General features: G+C 41.2%; 1 protein-coding gene across 1 annotated transcript; it reads left to right on the top strand.

The window, feature by feature from the left end:
• The first annotated feature begins 15,528 nt into the window (after positions 1-15,528).
• On the top strand, positions 15,529-17,918 carry LOC147435594 (CASP-like protein 3). The gene is made up of 3 exons (XM_086488609.1): positions 15,529-16,191; positions 17,014-17,152; positions 17,244-17,918. Exons 1-3 carry the CDS (start codon positions 15,698-15,700, stop codon positions 17,472-17,474), a joined length of 864 nt encoding a protein of 287 aa, XP_086344735.1. The 5' UTR covers positions 15,529-15,697; the 3' UTR covers positions 17,475-17,918.
• Positions 17,919-20,278: the final 2,360 nt, after the last annotated feature.

Genomic DNA, 20,278 nt, shown 5'->3' with positions numbered 1-20,278 from the left:
GGAACCCTCATTCCCTTTATCCGGCTCTGAAGCTTCCATTTCATCAGTTCTTTGTCTCCTAACTCTCTTTATTCGCATGGCAACAACTTCCTCCATTTTTTTTTCCCTTTATCCTTACCATTGTCAAGACTTATGACAGAGACAACCCTGTCCTCCCCTCCCAATGGTAGTGGAGGGATCTCTGCTGGTGCTTGTGGTGGTGGAGGAGGGGGTCTCAATATTTGGATTGGTGGAGCCACATGTGCATTTTGTCCATTTAGTGGCCTAGCTCGAGGAGGAGTGACTTGCTGGCGAGGAGGCCGTCTTTGATTACCATTTCCTTGATAGCGTCGTGGATGGGGGCAATAATACATGCCGTGACCTACCTCTCCATAGTTGTAGCAAATGTACTCACGTGCTTGCCTTTGTCCTTCTTGTCTATTTCGTTCATTTCTGGCTAGGGAGCCTTTACACCTTGAACCAGATTGATGGACAGGCTCTCTAGTTGATTGGTGATTTGTTGAAGTAATTCTTGTTGAGAGGACTCTTGGTCTGTTGCTCCTGTCCCTGCTACTACCCTTGCCGTAGGTTGAGCTAGCGGTGGAGGCTCCATTCCCCCTTGTAGTTGAGCTTGGAATTTTAACTTCCTATCCTTCTCCCTTGCATAAGTCATAGCTTTATCAAAGGTATCTGGGAATTTACCTTTTACCTTTTCTCGAAGGATGGGGTAAAGCCCTGCCAGGAAACAGTCCTTCTTTAGGCATTCTGGCGCCCTTTCTCCTTCACCTAGTGATGCACACCATTTCTCCCACAGGTTGGAAAACTTTCCTTCATGGCTTCCATAGTCATTGGGTGATGTTTGGCGTAGCTCTAAGAGCTGTCTCCATATCTCCTCTGGAGGCTCATGGCGGCGAAATTCTTCGATGAAGGCCATCTTTAAGGACTCCCAGTCTCTTCTTTCTTCAGGTGCCAAAGTTTGATACCATAATTTTGCACCTTCCCTCAAGACCAAAGGAAAGGCCCTTAACTTAGTAGCTTCCTCATCCCTTCCCGATACCAGAAAGGCCATTTCCAAATTATCCAAAAAGTCTGGAGCAACCTCCCCAGGCTTACCATAAAAATTAGGGAAGGCCATAAGTGAGAGAGTAAACAATTACACAAACAGCTCCAATTTATTTTAAAATAGAGTATGGTAATTACAATTTGGAGCTTTAGCACAACTTAGCTCAAAATAGGATGAAGATCGACACATCAAAGGAATGGTAATAGTCTAGTAAGGGTAGAATGACAGGATGAGGAGAGCGCAAGATTTCCCCAAGTCTCTCGGCTCCAAACAACAGGTCTATTCTTTGCTGATAAAAGATTTTTCTATCAATACAAATATTCACACGGATATGACGCACAAAATGGAAAGGAAACATGCGGGGATCATCATTCTCATTATTGGCATCCATACTTACATACAAGAGCCTAGCTTAGTTGCACCACCTTGGGACCAATGAGCCTGATCAGCCACAGAAGGTCAGCACCTCGGATCACTTCGACTCTTCCTGATGCATCTGTGAAGACATAAGGCGTGATGGCAACACTTTGTACAATGCTGAGCCTTTTAGCAAGCAACAATTGGATGTTATTACCATAATCAGCATGACGAATGAAAGTGACACCATTAATGTGCAACACATCATCAACTAAGATAGTTTCCTTAGATTGAGATAACTTCTTGAAAATTAGCAGCAAAGGTAGGGCAGGGAGGCTTTTCACCCGGTCTCCAAAGCACTTTGGACAATATCCAAAGTGATCTTCACGCGGACAGGAGGTTGGCTTGGGATTGGTGGTGTCTGGATTCACAAAGTGCACTGGGAGCACTCGCAGACGGGCGGCAATCTTGTAGGCAAGCCTTCGCCTCTTTGCTTCAGGAGGAGTTAGGGGTGAGAGTCGTGGTTGCAAGTTGGAGGTCGAAGTTGGTTGCTCACTAGCCTTTTTCTTGCCTGTAGTGGTCATGTAATCCCTTATTAATGAGATTAAGCCAAATGTTACCTTACGCTTGAGCACGCGCTGCGGCCTTGGGCCACTTAGGTGTAGAGGTGATCTTCCTCCTCTTAGTCGGCTCCTCAGGAAAGAGAGGTCTGGTGATGCTTTCTCTTCCCTTAATGTGTGTCACAGTACCTTCGTGTATGTTGATGTAGAATATTTCAAGCTCGTGTGCGTTGGAGGTTTCTGGAGCACTCATAGGTTGAGAGGAGAGGTATATCAAGCTCTTCTTCTCACTCTCCTTCGTTGGCGACGATCACGAACAAGGCATGTAGAAGAACTTACTTCTTGAATTTCAATGACACTGCAACCTGGTAACAAGACCTCGATGAAAGCTTTTAAGGCCTCTAAAGCCTCCTCCTCTTCTGTTCTCCAATTTGCAAACTCCTCATGCCATTCGTCCATGTTGTAGATTGCACATCTTCATTGCTTGTGGACTGAAGGTCTGTGTAGCCCTCCTCACTGGGGGCACCAAAATGATGGCGAGAAAAAGAGCAGTGCAATCGGGTGGCCTCTGTACTCGTGCACACTCCACAAACCACGCCTCATGCAAACAAGCAAAGAACAAAACAAAGGGGGCACCACCCTAAATTAAGAGGTTTAGGGACCTCACACATAGTGCACATAGGCAAGTGAGACTTCTGGCATTATGATGGCATCAAAACACATAGAAACGAATCTTAGGGACCTTATGTAGCATATATATACACAAGACATCAGCTTAACAATACAACGGCATCTGATCATACATAACAAGGATATAGAGAAGCAAGCCAAGGATGGCATAATCCCTTGTCAAAAACAATCAACCCAGCAAGTAGGTATGATCCTACTAGCAACACATCAATACCTCAAAGAATGATGGCGAGGATGGTGGCCATGGAGCATGAGAGAAGACTCCTTATTTAGGGTTTAGGGCTAGTAATGTAGCATACTAGAGGGAGAGAGAGAAAGGGAGAGAGAGTAGAGCTCCATCCATAGCTCCTCGTTGTGAGCAATGTCGTCATAGCTTCATTGCTTGGTGAAGGGGGTGAAGTCTTGGTTTTGAGTGAGAGAAGGCCTCCTTATATAGGTTTCTGAGAGGGTTTAGGATTAGGGATAAACATGCTTAAATCCGCTGATTGGGGTTACTTTTTGCTTAGGGTGGTCAAGAGATTGAGGTCACCTGATATGTCACCATCAAGATATTCTCTAGAGTGATGTGAGAGGGGAGGGTAAATGCTGATTTTTCTGATTGTGACACATGGGGATAAGGCCTTGACCAGCATTTAAGAGCAGGTAGGTGGCTGTTGAAACTGGAGGTTCTCCTGAATATCAAATTCTCAAAAAATCCTCAACCATGGCTTCTTTTGACATGTGTTCTTTGAAAAAATCAGCATGTCTCTTTTCAACTCAAAAGTCTTTATCCCTGTTGACTCACCTTTACCATAAGATTTTCCCTTTTTCTCCTCCTGTAACTACATTGTTGATGCCCAATCACTGCTTCTAGTAACAGTGAACTGTTACCTACCAAATACTTATGGTGCAGTAAAAAATATTTACCATGGGTAAGAAAAGTTACTGTAGGTAAAAAGTGATTTGTATTTACCATGTAGGTGAAAAATATTTACTGTAGGTAAAAAATATTTACTGTCGGTAAAAAAAAGTGAAAACGGAGTATGTTGTGCTGTGAGTCCACACGAACATCCTCGTGTAAATTTCACTAGAAATTCACACCTAGAATGGGCTATTCTGTAAGATATAGGTTGTAGGCATGCATAAGAGCTCGTTCCCATGTATCTTCTGTCCATGGCACTTTTTACTCTTTGGTGCTTGTGAAGTAGATTTTCTTCTCTTTCGAGATCCCTTGGACTAGAGTATCCTCATCTCCCCAACAACTGACTGTGCCTTTATTGCATCTTCAGAAGGGGTCCTAAAAACCATGCATCAAGATCCAAGTGCAACTTGTACAAATGAATCTTGATTAGGGACATTCCACCAATGAAGAAGCTCCTTCCAAGTGATTTGTTGACCAATTTGCAACTAATTGGCTCCATCATCACTTGTGTTGTCTTCACTCCTTCCTCCATAGCTTGAGTCCAAGAGCTTCCTTATTTTAAAATGTAAAGAATCTACATAACATCAATGCATATCTAGTAATAATAGAAAGGGGTTGAATGAGAACTTATGAATTACAATAAGATTAAGCATGATTTGAGAGGTGATTAGAAGAGGAATTTGTGATGGTTTTATGAGCTTGAGAGAGAGGAGGAAGGAGGGGAGGGTGAGGAGACTAATGGCTAATTTTTAGAGAAGGACTCAATGTGGAAAAGGAAGAGTGTGTTTGTAAAGGAAGGGTGTGTTTGTAAAGGACTCAATGTGGAAAAGGAAGGGTGTGTTTGTAAAGGTAGAGGGGGTGGTCTCCACCACATTTGAAAAAATTGGCGTCCACCATTTTTGCCATATTTCCTAGACCATAGCTGCAAAAATTATTTAAAAAATATGGTCAGAATCTCCAACTCATAAGCTACAACTTTGATGAAGACAACTTTTCTTGGATCGGAGTGGGAGTATTATTTAAAAATCCAGCAAAATCATGTGTCTGTTTCCTTCCTTCACCAAGTCTTCCACCTGGGTCCCATCTATTTGAATCATCATATGGCTCCAAAGCCATGATGATATGAACCCCTCATGACCCTTGTATCATGGGTGCATGGCTCCACAAACACATCATATCTTTTCTTTTCACATTTACATATTTTCCCTTCCCTTTACCACTAGGTTCTACCTTTCACCTCCTGTGAACTAGTCAAGGAAAAATTCCCATCAAGTCATTTTTTGAATTTTTCCAAGAGGTTGTTCTCACTATTTCTTTTATTATAAACCTCTAGAAGCAGGGAAAACCAACAAAATATAGTAAACAAAAAATTTGTGATAGGCTCGGATCAATGTGTAACCATCCCAGATCTATGCATCTCTTTCAACACAACAATACTCAAGTGACCAAATCTCTCGTGCCATAATTGAGTTGTATTTACCATAAGTGTCAAAAGCCCATAAAGATTGTTACGCCTCACTCCCTTTCCCACATTATTGCCTTTAGAATCCAATATTTCTACTCCAATTTGCTTGAAATGATCTTCAAAACCACGATTAGTGATTGTAGTGATTGAGAGCAGATTCTTCTTGATTTGTGGCATGTACTGTTAACACATGAAAGAGTTTCTTAGTTTCACATGTGGCTGCTAAAAAGAAATTATTCTAGACCCTTCTAATAAACATTTTACATTATTCCCAATTGCACTGATGAGTTCCTATAGAGGCTTCCAAGAACTATACCAATCTTTCTTACTACTCACATGTTGCAATGTTCCACTATTTAGAATCCAAGAACCATATATGGCATCACATATTTCAAGCTTTATCTCAATATTGTTGGTGGATTCTCTTTCCTTCCAAGAAGCTTTCATGGTACCGTTCTTGTCATCCGCTTTCCTTTTTCAAGAGTGTTTAACAACATGGAATTTCTAGTCACAATAAAACCAACTACCTATAGATTTCTTCTTCCTGGGATTTGTCTTAGAACCATCTTAGAGTCATTTGGCATGGTCCCCCTTGCCTTTTGTGTTGGCCGTGAAAGCAACATCACCCCGGCCATCCCTAGTTTTGAGTCGTAGTTTCTCTTCAAGCAACATTACACTCAATTTTTCAAATGTAAGAGGGTTTGGATGAACCTAAGTGTTGAGTGTCATAAAAGGACCATCATATTTGGCTGGAAGTATGTGAATGCAATGCCAAGCTATTTTTTTTGGATAAATACTAACATTAACTAATTGATCTTGGAGATCCTTCATTAAAGGCCTCCAACTATAAAGTAGAGAGATTAAGGAGGATAAATTAGGCTTGCATTTATGATGATAGGGGTAGAATCATGTGCAGCCACACTAAACAAAAATGTGAGACTCAATGCAAAAAGAAAATGGGCACAAAATGGATTGATTATTGAGCTAGCAAATCAAGTACATAGTAAGCCATTAAATAGCCTTCTAGATGGAGCTTGGATGACTTCATTGGTGATAGAATGAGTGGAGATCAGCCCAAATCTCTTATTGTTCATTCATGCCTCTCCATGGGTATATGTGTGGATATGTGTATCATGTGTCATCAATGCAAGCATCAACTCAAAGTAGTAGGAAAGTCTAGTAGACAAATACAACGAGTCTAGACAAGTAAGATAAGAGGAGAGCTCAATGGTGTGGGCATACACACAAAATTTAACAATCCTCTCCTTTTTGTGTATGAGCACATCAAAGGTCAAAATCCTTCTAGCGGGGTCTTAATCTCCCATCTAGATAGGTATATAAATGAATGCCTCCCCTAGAGTGGTGATAGAAGGTTGTAGGCCAAAAATCTCTCCCCTTGAGAATGTAGGAAACAAGGGTGTAGGGCATAAATTCCTCCTTTAGAGAGTAGTAAGCAACTAGGGTGTAGGACAAAAAAAAGTGAGTGTTTCAGAGTACATATACAAAGCATACTACTCCACTGTCTTCATCATTTGATTCTTCAGTTTTGTTGATTTGGCCTTTATCTTTGTTTTAATCTTTGTGTAAACACCAATTAGACCCATGGTTATTTTTACCACACTATGCACATAAGTAATATTGTAACATTTGTCAGATGTGTGGTTGGCGTGGTTGTTGTGCTTGCATCTATTCTTTGTGGGTTCCTTGATGATGTAGCTCCTTGTCAGGCCTAAGGTAGGATGGGCCAAGGCCAAACAAGGGTCAACTCCGGATACACATGCGGTACACGGGCTATATGTAGCTAAGATCCATAGGGCCATGGGCCTATATATAGGTAGGTTGGGTGGTTATGAGCATGTATATCTTCCCTATGGCCTTTCACTGGTATCAAAGCCAGGGGGGAGAGCTATGGAGAAAGGGGGCCTTGCGTAGCTGGTGCATCTCTCTCTCTCTCTCTCTCTCTCTCTCTCTCTCTCTCAATGTTCCATGGAGATGGGTCGTGGGCAAGGTCCCTTGGAGGGAGGCACAATGGAGGAGAAGGCATGGCCACAAGAAATGAATCCTGTAAACAGGAGGTCGTGGAGAAGTCCAGCGGGAATGACCACTTGTAGCGGGGAAGACAGGAAGGTCGACCTACATCGTAGCGAAAGAGGGTAGGCTGGATGGGATCGCCCTGGGCCAAAGGAGGAGAGTTCGTCCTAGGTCTGCGCTATACGAGAGCAAGCTCTCTCTCTCTCTCCCTCTCTCGCCAAATTTCTCTGCGCGCAGGCGACCGAGTCTGCCATCGCCAGCACATGTTAAAATTTTATTTATTTTTTTTATCACAAACTTTGCATAATGTGGAGACCTAAGGGTGCCATAGGCCACCCTAGGAGTTGTTTCCCATAGGCAGCAGTGAATACTTCCTAGCATGCATCACCAACTCAAGGCATGCATATGATTTACGATTCTTTTCGGGCACTATATGCAAGGCATGTATAACTACATTGCATGCAAGGTGTACATGGCTGTAAAGCACATGCAAACAGCATTGGCAAGATAATTTCATTTGCATACACTTGATGGTATTCCATTCACGGTTGAGATCTGGTACGTATGTTGTGGTCAAGGGAACACAACATCCATAAAGGAGAATCGAGCCTGGCCATTGGCAAACTGCATTCGTCTCCAACATTGATATGGATGATCGGCACATGAATCATGACAAGCTTTTATGAGTTGCAAATCATAGTGATCGGGTTGAGCTAGTTGAGCAAGGCGTGAGCTTTAGCGAGGCAAATCAGCACCACTTCCAGCAACAGGTATGGGAGATTTTGACGGCTTGTGTCTTATCAGTTTCATGAGTATGCATGATATTTTTGTTGGCAGGTAAGTCCATAACGGTAGTCCTCAAGCATCAAAAGAAAACAAGGTCAATAGAAAGGTATCCTCAGGTATGGTGTAGCTACGAGCAACCATAGACAATTCACAAGCCATCACGACATATTCATGCCAGCTTTTAAACCACTTTAGTAGGTCGACAAGGTCGCTAGTATGCATATTTATTTAAATATATATATATATTTAGTTTAAGCAAGCTTCGAAACCATGACTTATGGTGGAGGGGGAGCTTGTTCCCAAGGGATGTTTGTCACGGACAAATGTCAAAGTGTTCAGGCAAGGCCTGTTGCATACACGATGCATGGTACAGGTCAAGGCATGGTAGTTCTTGAGAATCTAATGGAGATCAGCACGGCCTGTTACTACCCGTGATCAAGAAGGCTCAAGGACCTTGACAAGGCCGACAATTACCTCCAATTGGCCAAGGTCCATTCTCTATGAATGCTTGACAAGGTCGACTTTCTTTGCTATGAACTTGTAAATTGGCTACAAATATCTGTTTACTATGAATATCACGACTCCATGCATACTTAGAAGAAGCAAGGCTTCCCTTCCGGCATTTGGCATAGCGGTTTTCACAGTTTGGAATATGCTATTAGCATACAAATTTGGGAAACCTTGCCAAGATGTTTGCAGGTTTTTACATCCCACGTGGGTGTATCTGCTACATATGCTAACTCAATCGAGTAGCACATACGGCTATGAGCCAGATTTTACTGAATTATCAAACAATTAGCCACAAGTGGGCGACAAGGTTAGTAACTTTCAAGTCATGTTTGTTTCATTCATTTTTTACTTTTCACTTTGCAAAAGATCTCTCTGCTTTGCAAAGCAAAGTGCTTGGGCAGACTCCATACGAAGCCGATGTACAAAGCAAAGTGCTTTTCCAGATTTCATGTGAAGCAAGGCTTATCTTATGTGAAAATGTATTATTGATTAACTTTAGATCAATGATAATGACACACATCTTTAGCACTACGTGAATATAAGCTCACAGTTTATGCAACGATGCACTGTGATGTATCCATACCAGTGTAATCATGCCAGGCACGAATCACAATGGCTCACATGGTTGAGACTGTCATTGAAGCGAAGGTCTTATCATTCCATTTTATGATCTGTATGCATGCCATACTAGTACGATGGACGTACAACACCCAACATTGTAAACGCTTCCACTATCACATAGACACTCTGTCAAGGACGAGGTCAGTTATTGATATTTTAAAACATTTTTTCTTTATGTTTATTCACAGGAAAAGTGCCATACGTATGCACCCTATACACTCTGGTACAATCACAATCACATACAAGGTAAGTGGATACCTCTCTCTATGAGGACATAGTACACGTACACTGTTGTACGCTTATAGGATAAGCTATGACACGGACATGGTTTGCACTAGAGTATATGCAAGGGAAATGCAATACATTAGAATAAGGGGTTTCCTTAGACCAACATTCTCTCTCTCTCTCTCTCTCTCTCTCTCTCTCTCTCTCTCTCTCTCTCTCTCTCTCTCTTTCCAATTTCTCTGCGGGAAAGGTGAAACTAGGCATGATTTTATAGAAGTTCTATGTTAATACGGTAACAGGAAGCGCTATGAGCCATCTATTTCCACCTATTTTGGAATGGCTAAGAGCCATCGGTTTTTAATCCATCAATGATTGCTTTCAAGATCGAACAATTATATTCAATTACGTACCCCTCAATTCTAATGGACAAGCAAGAGCCGTGCCATTAGCAAAAAAAATTTGGTGTTATTTTAGCTCTATACACTTTGAGTGTGAAAATCAAGTTTAGTTTTTGAACATCTTAAACTCATCAGGGCTTATCTCTACCAAGGTGTATAGATGAAGCCCACACATCAGATAGCACGGTTGTTCACAAAAACCCATTATGGATTTTTGGGTCCAAAAGAGATCTAGTTGTGAATATGACTCCAACTTCAGTGGATCTTCTATTTTATCTATACCACTAAAAGTGTCTATATGAGACCAGTTTTGGGGTGAGACCCAACTCCTGATTATCAAATCACTTATTAAGTGTGATGGTCAATTCTCAGAATCTCTACACTTGCACTTTCAAGGAAAGAAGTCCATAAGCTGCCAAGGGCTTGTGGATAATTTCAACTCCCAAAGTTGAATCAAGATACTGCTGGCTGCTAGTTGAGCGGTTTCCATACAAAAGTCTAACCAAGGGATTGGCAATGTTGATTTTAACCGAGGGAATTGGATTGCAACGGCAACACCCAAGGTTACATGTGCAATATTACTTGAATTTTACTAATTTTCAAATTAGTGTTCCCAGGCCTTTGCAAGCGGGAAATTTAGGCAGGTGCCTTTGACTACAGGTAACTGAACACTATGTTGAACCTCCAAGTACGCATATGATTTGGTCTCTTTCCATTTTTTCATATGCTTTGCTTGACTTTTTCAAGTTGGATGAATAAACTTCTATGTTCTCATCCATTTTTTCTCTTCAGCGAGCTGACAAGGTCACATAAGAGCTAAGGAATTTGGGCTTTAGTGTCCACAATAAATTTCTGCATTCCGCACTTATAAATCCACTTGTAGGGTTTGATTTGGCACATGTTGTCACATGGGATAAAACATGTTCTAGGAACTCAAGGAGTTTGGTTTAGCCATTGTGGAGCATGGATAATGAGGGTCTCTCTCACACACGTCGCATGTGTTTTACAGTTACCTCCACACCCAAGTACATCTAGTACTTGAAGGATGTTTTTCTTTCAGGCATCCTTACTTGAGACATATTCCACATGTTGAGAATATGAGTTTCTGAGATAGAAATTGGCGCCGCTACTTCAATTATGTGTCGCAGCAATGTCCCTAGGTGCTGGCCAAATTTGTTTCCTAGACCATTTTCAGCACGACGTATCAGGAGCAATGTCAGTGGCCATAAATTGTCAGATACTTAGAATGACTTGTTAAGGTACAAGTGCTGCTAAACAACAAAAGATGGTTGTTTGTACATATATCATGGCTATGAGTTGTTAATGAAAAAGTTTCATTGTTTGTACCTAGAAGTGCCTTATGTTTCACCTTCTATTATGTTTCAAACGGCATTTCAACAAGGCTTGCAAATGATTGCAATAGATAGTATTTAGTTTCTTTTTCGAACTATTTACACTCCCCTTTTCATGTGTGCTAGGAGCATCACATTTGCCATAAGTGTTGGCAAGTATGATCATGGATATGCAGACTCATATCTATTTTTGCTAAATGCATGCACTCTAGGTGTTATGGGCCCTAGTGTCTAGCAAAGGATGATTTGGAGCGGCATGCATTTCATCACATTAGTACTATGAAGCATTTTGCATTCTATGTGCAGTATCTCTATGCGATTATGTTTGGATCTACCAATCACTAATAGAGTTCATGGTTTGGTTTGAGTGCTTGTGGATCTTTCAAGTTAACCACGATGGTTATTCATGACATTGTCATCTTCTTAGCAATGTTTTCCGAAATTGTGATCCCTATTTACCAGTCCTTTGGAAGACTGTCTGTAAACCATGCGGAATCCCACACACTTCACTACTGTCAGTATCCAAGGGGATAGGTAGGTACAACAGTTATGAAACTGTTAGTATCCAAAGGGATAGGAAGATTCCAGTAATTATCCTATTGTCAGTATCCAAGGGGATAGACAAATTCGGCGGATTACGAAGTGTAATCTTGTGTTAAAGGATATGCAAAGTGCATACCTTAGCACCAAGCAATTCAATTAGAAATCATGGTTTGCTCTAGTTGGAGTTTGCTTACTATAAATTCAGGAAAGTTTCTGACTAAGTTTAGTCTCTTCAAGTATCATTCATGTTCTCAACCTTGACCACTGGTTATGGTGAGGTTGTTTAATGATACGAGAAGATATCAAGTCAAGGACTTAAACTTGACTAATGAGTTACGTCAGCAAGTTACTTTCATGGAAAGTGATAGAGGTACTCTTTCAAGTATATCTTAGTTGTGATAACTCGTTTAGCATGCTCATGTGCGTTCTAAATGGAGTCTACACACTATGTTGGATAGGAGCCAGTAACACAAGATGGTTGCAAATGGACAACAATGTGGAAAATCAAGATGTTACGTTTGGTTTCATTGAACCTCCTACTGAACTATGTTTTGATCAAGCAACTAGATGAATCCATGAAGGATGCCACTATGGAAAACATTAGTGTATCACCACTCTTGTTTTTTAGGACAAAAACACTTCTCCAAGGGGCGAGTAATGTCAGGCCTAAGGTAGGACGGGCCAAGGTCAAGGGTCAACTCCGGATACACATGTGGTATAGGGGCTATATGTAGCTAAGAGCTAGAGGGCCAAGGCCCTATATATAGGCAAGTTGGGTGGTTATGAGCATGTCTATCTTCCCTATGTCCTTTAACTCCTCCTCTGGTCCTTGTGCCTCTTATCTTCTTCTCTGTTCTTGGAGCGAGTTGATGACGTCCTTTAGGTTGGGTGCAGGCTCCTTTTCTTTGAGTATAGTGACCACTTGACCATAGTCTGCATCTGGTACGACTTTAAGGAAAATGGCTACTTGGTCTTCATTTTCCACTGGTTACTTTGTGCATGCCAATTGGGTGCAAATGCTCTTCATTCTATTCATAGGAGAAGGGAGGTCCAGGGTGAGACCATAGAGCTACTTTTTGAGAGAAATTTTGGAGTGTTTGGCTATGGATCCAAAGTGTTTTTCTAGTGTGATCCATGCATTATAATAAGTAGTGCACTCATCTAAATAGTGGATGTAATTTTACCCCAATGTTGTGAGAAGAATATCTAATGCTTGCTCATGTCAGGCTATAAATTGTGCTTCGAACTGCCTAGTCTTGATCCTCTCTCCCTCTCCCAATGGCTTGACTATGGACCACAATTACTTCTTCATCAAGTACCCTCCCTTTTTTTTCCATGGTATGGAAACCTTGGCCATAAAAGACAATGAGGCTTTCCTTGCCCGTAGTGCACCCTAAGTGTGTGTAGCAAGAACTTGTAGAAGTGCAAGGGAGTCTCTAGTCCTCATGCGATCTGTGCACCTACTTTCAAGGGATTCTACAAAAGTATTTGTGAAGCCACTCTTCACTTATCGTGAAACACCTCTTTACAAGGGGGTTGATTATTTGAAGTACAAACTCCTTTGAAGAATGTTGAGGATGGGGCCCATGGAGAATTTTATCCTTAGTGTAAAATGCACCCTAACAAGGGGCCTTGAAGATTAAAGGTTGCTAGATCCAAAGAAGCTATCAGAAGGTGCCCTTTGTTAGGTTTTGAGGCTCGCACGTCGTGGAAAGACTTTCTTGAGCGATGTTGGTGTGCAACTAGAGGACAAGAGAAAAGGAGCTGGGTGAATCCCGTGGGAAAGCCTCCTTTGTTGGAGAGGCTCACTTCAAAAAATCAAAAGTGATGTCAGCACGTAAAGATCTCCTATGGACCTACCATATGCCATAGGGTGCGTTTCATAGGTTTGAAATCCACCCAAGGTTCCTAAAAGAGGACAGTGCAAGTTCACCTCGAGATCTCTCACTTCCAACAATAGGTTTGTGCCACCTAACTAGCGCACCAAAGCCTTTTTCTTGTCAAAGTAGATGAGTACTATAGGGTTGAAACTTGCTACAATAGTGATTAGAGAGTTTAATGGCCCAAATATGCTCTGGCTTGGACATAAGTAGGCTCATTTGAAAGCCATGTTCAAGGGATATCAAAAGAACACATAAATTGTAGGAAATTGCTGCTATCGAGGGCTCAAATGTAAGAGTTATGAGTGGCGACCATTTCAAGCAAGGAGGGGACTTGAATGGCCTAGCTTAGGGGTGAATGATGTATTTACACAAGCGTACAATATCCAAACCTAGATTAATGGAGATAGTTCAGTTTCAAGCTCTAATACCACATGTAAAGTAGAGAGATTGAGGATGATAGATTAGGCTTGCATTCATGATGATAGGGAGAGCATCATATGCAACCACACTAAACACATTAGGAGACTCAATGCACAAAGAGAACGGGCACAAAATGGATTGAAAATTGAACTAGCAAAGAAAGTACACAGTGAGTCATTGTGTAGGCTTCTAGAGGGAGCTTTGGATGACATCATGGGTAATGGAATGAGTGCAAATTAACCCAAAACTCTTCTTGGTTGTTCATGCCTCTCCATGGGTGTGTGTATGTGTGTGGGGGTGTGTGTATCATGAATAGTCAATGCAAGCAGCAACTAAAGTAGTAGGCAACTCTAGTAGGTAAATGCAATAAATCTGGAAAAGTGTGAAAATAGGAGAGCTCTATGGTGTGGGCCTAGGCACAAAATCTAACACCACCTTCTCTCCATCGGTAAGTTTCTCAGTAAAAAGTTGAGTTTTTAGATTTTGAGTTCTGGTGTGATTGTGCACCTCATATTTGCGAGCCAACATGCTCCAAGCTTCATGTGCTTTAGTGGTATGCTGAATCAAAGTGAGAACATAATCACTTACACACATGAAAATGGCACACAATGCATCTGCATTCCTTCTCTTACAAGCACATAGAAGAGTAGCATATGGAAGAATTACAAGACTTGGATTTTCCGGATCACTTGTTGCAACAGACTCTGGGTCAACACCATTTTGCCCCAACATTCTATTTAGTAATTCATATGAATCTAGGATTATAGAAATTTTGACTTTCCAATAATTCATACGAATCTAGGATTATAAAAATTTTGAATTTCCACAGTGTAGTTGGTGCCATCAAGCTTGCCTTTTGTGAAGGCTGGTGGACAAATGCATATGGGAGTATAACCGACAACAACATGTGAACATGCCGACATAATAATGGACTGTTTTGCAAGGTAATACAAGTACTTCCTGTACAATCTTGCTAAAATTCCATGCTTGTAGAAGCACTTTGCTACAAAATCTTGACTAGCACTTTTCTATAAATTCATGGAAACATCTTGATGAGCACTATGCTATAGAAGCCGATATTATGACTCAACAATCCAAAGGTAAATAACAAAATCAGAGCTTTGTGGAAGTAGTGTCCTAGTAGGAAAAATAATATTTGGTAACTACTTGGCATCTTTGTCGAAAGGAAAAAGAGTAAAGAACAAGCTCTTTACTTTAGGACTCTGAGTTCTATTCATCGTAATTGTGCTATAATTCTATAAAGTTTTCCCCATATGAGATAAAATAGGCCATGGTAAACACCATCTTATGCTAAAAAAGGGTGTTGTTGGCCACAACTATGCTAACGCCGCAAAGCCTTGTTGAGTCTCCCTAGCTTATCGTAGTCCTCTTATCATCCCACTACCCCCTTGTTTTCCTCAAGATTACATTGTTTTCCAGGTGAAGCAAGATGGAGCGGTAAAACGCCAATGAGAGTCTAGGCTTGTTGGCAACTACCTCTAGCTCGCCTATCCTCCAATGATGGGGTGCAACCACCTCATCCTACCTCCCCACTGCCCCCGGCACGACTCAACTCTTATACTTGCTATGTTTCAAGTGGCTTCAATGATTAATGTGACTTCCTTCCTTACCCAATAACTTATGGCACAAGTGGAATCTCAAGAGTGGAAGCCAAACTTTAAAGTCCAAAGTCCAAACTGAACTCAGATGTTACTTTCATGGAACAAAAAGTAGCCCACTAAAGACCAAGGACTCAAGGGGAGAGAGAGAGAGAGAGAGAGAGAGAGAGAGAGAAGGGTTGCGCAGCTGCGCTTGAATCTATCGTCTACTACCTGCTCCAAGAACACATGCAGAAAACCCAACCGTGTGGGTAGTCTATTTGAAGCTTCCATCGCCATAAAGCTCTGATTCCAATGGAGTCTGATGAAGAGGGAGGTCACAGAGAGAATGTAGAGCGAGGCCACGCAGGCAATGCAGATTCTGTAGCTCACAGCTACACAACCGAAGGGGAGGACGATGGAGCAGAGGAAAAAGAGTGTGGTGCCACATTTCTTGCATTGTTGGGCTACATAATCGGCCCGTTTCAAACTTCTCTAGATACCTCTGCACCCAATTTCCCTGTGAGAAGTTCGCCCCCACCTGATGTGAAGGTCTCTATGAGAAGCTCAGCCATAACCCAACCAGGGAAGAAACAAGGGTCGTTGTTTTCTTTAACCTCGCTCTTCAATGCAAGTGGTACTGGGCGCTTCCATCGACCGGGCTATCTGAAGATGGTAGAGGCTGTGTTGCGGTGTGCCGCAGCGGTTTTCTCCTTGATTGCATTCTGTGTGATGAGCTCGACTCGGGAAATGCGAGTTGCCGCAGGGAGCACCTTTGAGGTGAAGTTCAGTGATTATCAGGCCTACAAGTAAGTAACATCTAAGGGCACCATCATATTTCTTCTGGTTGTTCTTCAGAACTGGTAAACCATAGAGTTTTTGTGCGAGTATGTAAGGCATCATATGAATTTATAAGTTTCGACATGTGTTGGTTAGACATAGCTTGTTGGCTGCCATTTGCCTTGCACGTCGTGTATGCCGCTCACAATAAACTTTTTTCTTGACACTTGGAAAACCTGCACAGTGAAAGTTAAGAGGTAATCTGGACATATTTGAAGATTTCTACACTAAATTTTTCTAAGTTTTGGATGTGTACTTCAAATTTAAAATTCAGAGGTAAATTTCAGAATTTCTAGGTGGGATTACACTAAATATAGGCGCTTTTCGACCACTATGTGATGGTGATGACGGTTTCAAATCTCAACCGATGCGGATTGTATGCCTATGTCCAGCATCATGTGTTCTTGCACACGGAGAAAACTTTTACCTGTGCATGAGCTGTGGTATAAGCAAATTTGTCATGGCAGCATATATGCAACATACATACATATAGCCATAGTAACATGGGACGCCCATCTTTGGGCTTCCCATCCCCATTATCCTCCCGCTCCCCTTGTCTCAAACCCCTCTTGTGGAAACAATGTTCCCCATATCGGCGGTTCGGGATGCATCCCAAATTTGCCACATGGGGGTTGCATGGATGTTACATCATTAGCACAGTAGCAGTTACCGGCCTATCTTGTTCCGTCCGTCAAGTAGTCATTGCACAAACTTTCAAATTGAGGTTATGTTTTTGGGCATAAGATGGTTTAGTCTCTTTCCACTTCATAATGGTATCCTCTCTGTTGCAGCTATTTGGTTGCTCTTAATGTGCTAACATTTGCATATTCAAGTGCCCAAGTGGTCGTAGTTTTGCAATCAAGCAGCAACAGCAGCAGCATCTTTGCGTCTCCTCTACGATCGGGAATCTGTAAATATTTTTGTGATGAGGTGGGTGTGTTTTGTGACAATGATTGGGTGCACATATATGTGGATAAGTACCCACTCAATAATGTTTGATGTTTGAGCTTTTACTCTTCAGATCTTGGCAATCTGTTTGTTCTCCGCAAGTTCTTCAGCGGCAACGGCGTCGGCAATGTCGCATCATGGACTCCGCTACATATGGCCGCCAGCGTGTTCAACATGGAAGCTTTGGATGTTTTGTTCGAAAGCAGATGCTGCAGTGGTGGTCAGTTTTGTCTCATCATTTTCTGTAATTCTATCGTCTCTCTTCTCTGGCTTCTCCTTGCTACGCATAATTGCGTCGGTGTAGGCATAAAGTGAGGCCAATGGGATCTTAACTCAGTGGTTAAGATGGCTATATGGGTTCACAGATATAAGCGTTTGCGCGTTGATTTCAAGGACTTCCCAACAAGAGGAGCCACATATCTCTGTAATACCGAGCCTGAATATGCTTAACTTCAGCATATTGAGAGCAAGCATATGCATGTAAAATAATACAATGCTACTCTTAGCTTTTGATCCAAGGAATTTTGGCTTTTGGAGAGGGTGAGTTTATCATCCGTATCCAGGATGTCCATAGATATGATAAAAGAGATTCATGGGCACCATATTAAAATCTGTACACCCTGGTAATTGTTGAAGACTGGTTGGGTCTTCTTGTGGCAGGATGATATAACATAACATAAACTAGGGCAGAACTTGATTGTATGAGAAAGCCATTAACAAAAAGAGAACATAGTAAATTTTTCCTCAATGGTGTCAAAAGGCAAGGCGTGAATGCCTCGAAATTTTGATTGTACCTCTCTCTCTCTCTCTCACACACACACACACACACACACAAATTAAATTAAATTATGTTGTCATTATGCTAAATTGAAGGGAGAAGAGATCAGGAGGTCATACACACCAACCCATATATACAAGGCAAACACACGTAGTCGAGAGGAAGACTTGGAATATCACCTCATGGACTAGCTGTAGAGCAATGGAGCAATACTCTACTCGAATGCTGCATTCAAATGGTATTAGAAAATCCCCTGTATCTACATGTTATGAGGCAATAAAATGAGCCCTTTTTCTGTACCGAAATGCCCTTGACAGAGGAGGAATTGTGTTTAGAGATCATTTGCACTTCCTATGAAGTGAAAAAGATCTGTTCTTGGCAGTATACTCAACACCTTAGAGTATGATGGATAATGCTTACATTTTCCGTTGAGAGATTTCAATAGCTCACTCTTTATACTTGTGAAGCTACAAGTAATAATCTCTTACATCGTACTTAGAGCATTGCTACCAAATTATATAATCTTGTATGACATTGTAGCTTAAATTCATGCTTCTAGAGAATCTTTTCCCATCTTGGCTTTCTTCCCTTAAGATCCACTTGAGTCCATGCAATAATCACATGGTCATAGTACAATCTCAAAACGTGCACTACATCAAATGTGTTGCCGTTGACGTAGAGTGTACATGCATAAAATCTTTCTCTCATAGACAAAACAATTTTGTTGAGCTTTATTTGATTTCTTGCTCTTGAAAGCCACAATGGTGACCTCTAGGAGTAGTATTGCACCAATGGTCTTATTGGTAGCATCTGTCTTCAACACATATCCACAATACCTAGGACAATAGTATAGCTCCTCGTCCCAACTAAGAGAACATCCTTGAGCTTTGAGTTGGTTCTTCATGCATGTGACAATCTTAGTGTCATACTTGATAAACTTGAAATAATAGCTTGCCATCCCAAGGAAACTCTATAATTCTTCTCATTTTTTGGGTGGCATTTACATAAAAATAGCACCAACCTTGGCTTGATCCATCATCTTGAAACCTTGTTAAAACTTTTATGCCCAAAATAATATTCGAGTCTAGAAACTCACACCTTCTCTCTCTAGCATAGAGTTTTTTGTTCTAGAGGAACTCGAAAACTTTATGAGATGCTCCAAATGTTTTATTGGAAAATCATTGTAATTGAAAATGTTATCACTATGAAAAATTACCAAGGTATGGTTGCAAGACATTGTCCATAAGCATGATGAAAATTTCTAGGACCTTGGTTAGCCCAAATGATACAACCAAGGACTCATAATTTTTGAAGCTTTAATGTCATCTGAAGTACACCACAAGGCACGCATGCCTCACAATTGATTGAAAAACTTGTCTACCCTTGATAGTGGATACCATTCTTGATTGTAGTCACATTTGAACATTGATGGTCTATCTATGCATATATCCATGGAAGCATTATTCTTCTTTAGGATATTCATCTAAATAATATTCCACCTCCTCATCTTCTTTACCACTATGCATGTAAGGAGGCTTACTAAAGGGCTTGCTTCCATGAACAACATTGAGGCAATGCTTCACTGCACGCTCATGGGATGCAACCGACAAGTCCAAAGGAAAGACATCTTGAAAATTGCTAGGACCTTGGTTAGCCCAATTGGTACAACCAAGAACCTATAATATATGAAGCTTTAACATTGTCTTAAGTACACCACATGGCCTGATCCACACTTGATGGTACCTCGAGTGATTGTTACTTAACTATCAACCCAGCTGTGTTATCTTGAATTCCTTAACTATTGTTATTATGCTTGTGTAAACTACAAAGAGTGAGAGTGGGAAGGGAGGTGTGAGAGGGAGGGGGATTGAAGATGTTGAGGAATTGCATAGATTGTTCCTTTTAACTTTAGTAGGACACAAATGAATAAGAAAAAAAGAGACACCATATACATAAAAAGACCTCATCTGCTAGGTTGCGTTAGTCAAATTGCAAATTTAAGTTGTACATGTGAATAGAGAAGGAGGGACAATTCATTCCCCCACAAAAAACACATGCAAAAATTGTGATGTTAGCTATGTTTTCATTAATAAACTAGTCAATTCAGCCACTTATGTGCCCTAAAAACTCATCAGAATAGTTGATCTCCATAACTTAGAAGTTGAACTATATCTGGTGCCCTTGCAATGCATCCATGTTCCATGAATGTCTTGCAATGTGAGCTTTATGAACAAAAATATAAGTATAGCACGTGAGTTCAAAAGAAGGGGTTTTGATTAGGATTTTTTTACTAGAATTAGTAGAATTACATTTCCAAAAGGGGGTTTTTA

This window comes from Adiantum capillus-veneris, chromosome 18 (assembly GCF_014529385.1).
Source record: "Adiantum capillus-veneris isolate H3 chromosome 18, ASM1452938v2, whole genome shotgun sequence".
Lineage (NCBI taxonomy): Eukaryota > Viridiplantae > Streptophyta > Polypodiopsida > Polypodiales > Pteridaceae > Adiantum > Adiantum capillus-veneris.
Note: the sequence above shows the minus strand (reverse complement) of the source record. Positions and strands in the feature narration are given on the sequence as shown.